The sequence below is a fragment of the Sinocyclocheilus grahami genome, unplaced genomic scaffold (assembly GCF_001515645.1).
Source record: "Sinocyclocheilus grahami isolate Dianchi unplaced genomic scaffold, SAMN03320097.WGS_v1.1 scaffold671.1, whole genome shotgun sequence".
NCBI lineage: Eukaryota > Metazoa > Chordata > Actinopteri > Cypriniformes > Cyprinidae > Sinocyclocheilus > Sinocyclocheilus grahami.
This window is the reverse complement of record NW_015505850.1, coordinates 508,866-513,116: the sequence shown is the minus strand read 5'-3', so window position 1 is coordinate 513,116 and position 4,251 is coordinate 508,866. Positions and strand designations below refer to the sequence as shown.

At 41.1% G+C, this 4,251-nt stretch overlaps 1 protein-coding gene across 1 annotated transcript; it reads right to left on the bottom strand.

The window, feature by feature from the left end:
- Nucleotides 1-910: 910 nt before the first annotated feature.
- On the bottom strand, nt 911-3,973 carry LOC107559000 (high mobility group protein B1-like). Its single transcript, XM_016242707.1, has 5 exons — nt 3,877-3,973; nt 2,436-2,589; nt 2,144-2,289; nt 1,887-2,061; nt 911-1,780 (listed from the first exon to the last, which is right to left on the bottom strand). Exons 2-5 carry the CDS (start codon nt 2,580-2,582, stop codon nt 1,646-1,648), a joined length of 603 nt encoding a protein of 200 aa, XP_016098193.1. The 5' UTR covers nt 2,583-2,589; nt 3,877-3,973; the 3' UTR covers nt 911-1,645.
- Between the last annotated feature and the right edge of the window lie 278 nt (nt 3,974-4,251).

Below are 4,251 nucleotides of genomic sequence, written 5' to 3'. Positions count from 1 at the left end.
TCTGCAGCTCTGAGCTTAGAACGATACTCACGGAGAACATCAGATAGCCAAGGGGCAGAAGAGGTGGTACGAGCTGGCCTGGAAGAAAAGGGGCAGACAGTGTCTAAACAAGACGTAAGAGTGGAGCAGAAAGTTTCAGTAGCACGATTAACATCAAGAGATGATCACTGTTCAGGGCAAGGAAGCAAAGATGAAACCATAGCAGATAGCCAGGAGGGTGAGAGAGAGCGTAGGTTACGTCGAAAAGTGACATGTGTAGGGGTATGTGTTGTGTCAGGAACCATGTTGAGGTTAAAGTGAGGAGGAAGTGATCCAAGGTGTGCAGTGGAGTAACAAGTACATGATCAGTGGAGCAGTGTCGTGTGTAAATAAGGTCCAGTTGGTTGCCTGATTTGTGAGTAGCCATATAATACTCTCTTGAGATCAAAAGAAGCAAGCAGAGTGTGGAAGTCTGCAGCCTGAGGTTTATCTAGGTGGATGTTGAAGTCTCCAAGCATAACTAGGGGAGTACCATCCTCAGGAAAAAATTATTTTACAAGCATACATTTCAGAAGTCATTTAACCACAAAACTGCAGTTACAATGATTGAAATAGGGGCTTTAGAACACACTGCCTTGCAGTATTAGTCCTTGTAGAGGACATCAAGATGAAACCTGAATAAGATGACATCATCGATGTGTGTGTAGTAATAGTAAACAAAGCAGTTACACATCAAGGCCACAGGGTCTATTTACGTATTCCATAATATACACTAATTTCAGTCACTAGTGGATATTTCAAGTCATTAACCAAAACATTATGATTTTCAGGTTACGTTTATGCTGTCTGATAAGAGTGAAAGAGTCTACATTTTTTGATAACATGCTCCATTACACAGCATTAATTTGTATATCAGAGCACAACTTAATGCAACAACGTTGCAGATCTTTGTGTGAAGCAACATTCTGAAATGTATCTATATTGCACATAATAACTAGATACTTGAAAAATTTCGCAAAAACGTTACAATGTTTAATTGGCTGATGCAGATCATTTCTTAATTGATATTGCAATATTGATGAACCAGTTCATAGTACAACGCATACATGGAAAGATTACACTTCTTAGATGAGGAAGAATCGCTCATCATTGATACAGTCACTGCAGATATTAAGTATATTTTGTGTAATTACGTCACTACAGTAGCTACAGAAGAAAAAAACAGGACAGTTTTCTAAAAAAAGAAATGTTTACTTCAGACACATTCTTGAAGGTCAAACAAAGCTGCATTCTTGTAATTAGAGTGGTATTCAAAGGACCTTATGCAAATACGAAAAATATTTTTAAAAACTAATATGATACAGATCTACATAAACCAGATAATTGTGCTATGCACCTTCAGAGAAACAGTTAAATTCATATAATTAAACCTTAAACTGTTCCTGGCAAGAACTTCCATTAACGAAAACAAAGATTTAAAAAAATCTGAAGACTGAAGACACATAGTGTTAACTTTACAAAAGGAGAATAACACTGTACATCTTAAAAACGTAGCATAAACACAGCCTAACAATTCTTGTTTCTGCTGTATTACGTTTGAAGATGTGATTCATGTACAATTGGGTTTATGGCATGAACAAGAACCTAGGCTACATCAGTAGCTAATCTACTCATCCTCCTCCTCATCATCTTCTTCCTCCTCCTCCTCCTCCTCTTCTTCATTTTCATCCTCATCATCATCCTCCCCACCATCTTTTTTGGACAAGCCTGCAATTCCCTTTGTGCGGTATAGGGCAATATCCTACAGAAGACAAAAACATTAACAAATTGATCAGGATGCATCCACAATGTAGCAAGTTTGAGAATACTGAAGACTGTTCAGGGAAAAAAGACAAAAGAAACTTTACCTTGTCATACTTCTCCTTAAGCTTTGCTGCTTTCTTCTCATAGGGCTGCTTCACCTCAGCCGATGAGCTATTCCACATTTCTCCAAGCTTCTTGGAAATGTCTCCGATGGACAGACCTGGGTTCTCCCCCTTAATCTTAGGGCGGTAGTCACCACAGAAAATGAAGAATGCTGACCTTGGGAGGGGAAAAACATGCATTAAAACAAACCATCTTGAAAAATGTTACTTTGCAATAGGAGTGCACAGCGTGAACATACGGTGGTCTCTTGGGAGCATTGGGATCCTTAAATCGCCTCTGCTTCTCACCCTTCGGTGGAATGTAGTTTTTCATTTCTCTCTCATAGCGAAGCTTATCTTGCTTGGCCATATCCTCAAACTTACCCTTCTCTGTGGCAGACAGTGTCTGTTCAGAATGAGAAAAGGCTGTATCAAAAAGTGCAAGGTACATTAAAAAGCTGATTTTTGCAAAGATGTTCCCAAATAAGCCTAAAAGCACAACATTTCCATATTATAATGGCATAATATTTATCAGCGTTTTTCAGAAAGTACCTTCCATCGCTCTGAACACTTCTTAGAGAATTCAGAGAAGTTTACACTGGCTTCAGGGTGCTTCTTTTTGTGTTCTTCACGGCAGGTTTGCACAAAGTAGGCATAAGAGGACATCTTTCCTCTGGGCTTCCTTGGATCTTTCCCCATCTTTCCCCTCTTTGAAAAAAGATATTCTCAAATAAATGAAAGTGACATGCTATACTCTTTTATAATTTGGATTCTTTTACAATTATGATGCAAACACTTCCTACACGTGTATGTGTGTGTGTATATATATATCAAACTTTTATGTGTATTTTACATTAACGGAACATTCACAGAAGCGTCGCCCAAGAGCGGGCAGGTTTATTACATAGGGACCGCCTTAAAATGCCTAAACGGTGCAACAATAATATTTCTTCTTCCATTTTGAAAAAGCCATCTTCATGAGAGAAAGTCCCCATCAATTGCCTCCTCCCACATTCCTGGGTAATTTCGAGGACCCTAAATCACCGCACTTCGTCCGTTCCTCGCCCCTGGCCCGTCGCTTTCCTATATTTTCCCTATTTTCCCCTATGGAAGAAGTTGCTCTGTATGGACACAGTGTCTGTAACTATGAGCGCTATGCAATGGGAGTTTCGCTCTCGTAAGTCCGCCGTTCAACTGGAGCCACATGAGCACAGCTAGCAGAGCCAACATGGCTTCCTCACTCTCTCTCTTTATGTCTGCCAGTCTGAGCCGCATACACACACAACACCGGCGGTGGGAAACAATATACATATAATTGTAAACCCTCTTCCTTGCGCGCTTTTACTTGGAAAACACCAGCGTTCATTAAACAGACCCTCGGGTTTTCGTACGAGTTTAAAAAGCAGTGCAAACGAGCTTGGCTGAATTGTATTTTATTAGTCGAGTTGAATGGTGTTTACACCCCGTCCGTCTCCATCCCCCGCCACTCATAGGCAAACGCACTCCGCAAGCCAGCCATATTATATTACTGAACACGGCCGCGAAACGTCCCGTTCTGAATAACCAGAGCGGAAAAATGCACAAAATGACTAGCACATTCCCTCGGGACTGGTAAGTTAAATCTATTCGAGGTGTTATTTTAGTCTGTATGTGAGCATGCCACTCACTGGTTCACACAATAACAGCTTTAACTGAGACCCCAAAAACCTAACTGCTTTAGCTGGGATGGCTACCTGACAAATATCGCAGCCCATCCCATTAAATACTAATAGAATACTGTCATTTCACAAGGAAAAAGCAACCATGTTTTATCTTCAGAAGATTTTTTCAGTCAGGACATTTCACTGTGTAACGTAACTAAGCGCACTGGCTGAATGACTGGTCGCGCTGCTTTCCCCAAATACGCAACTACCAAGGGAAAAGGTGTTGTAATATACGACGTTTTTTTGAAAAATAGTTAAGGCCTTGACAAGCATATTATGGTAAAACTCACCAGCCTTCTCTATCTGCAGCCTCTGTGGACGCCTAGATAAGGGGGCTTTGAAGTACAATAATAACACCGACGCGCGCTCTTCCAAGTGCGTGCAGAACCCTCCGCTCACGAGAGTCACAGTATACAGTCAGGAATCTTATTGGCTACCGCCAAGTCTTGAGCGCCTGTGATTGGCTGTCGGCTCACTATAGCCCCTACGAGAGCAGAGGTGTGGTTGGCTGTTCGTCGGCGAAACGTCATGTTTTTCCAACGGCGCGTGAATATGAAAATCCATCCATTGATACAAGCGTAATAGTATCAGACACCGTTTTGTTCTGCTGGGCACTTACTATAGTATATGCAAGCACGCCGTTGTCGTTTAAGTAAAGGTTTCAA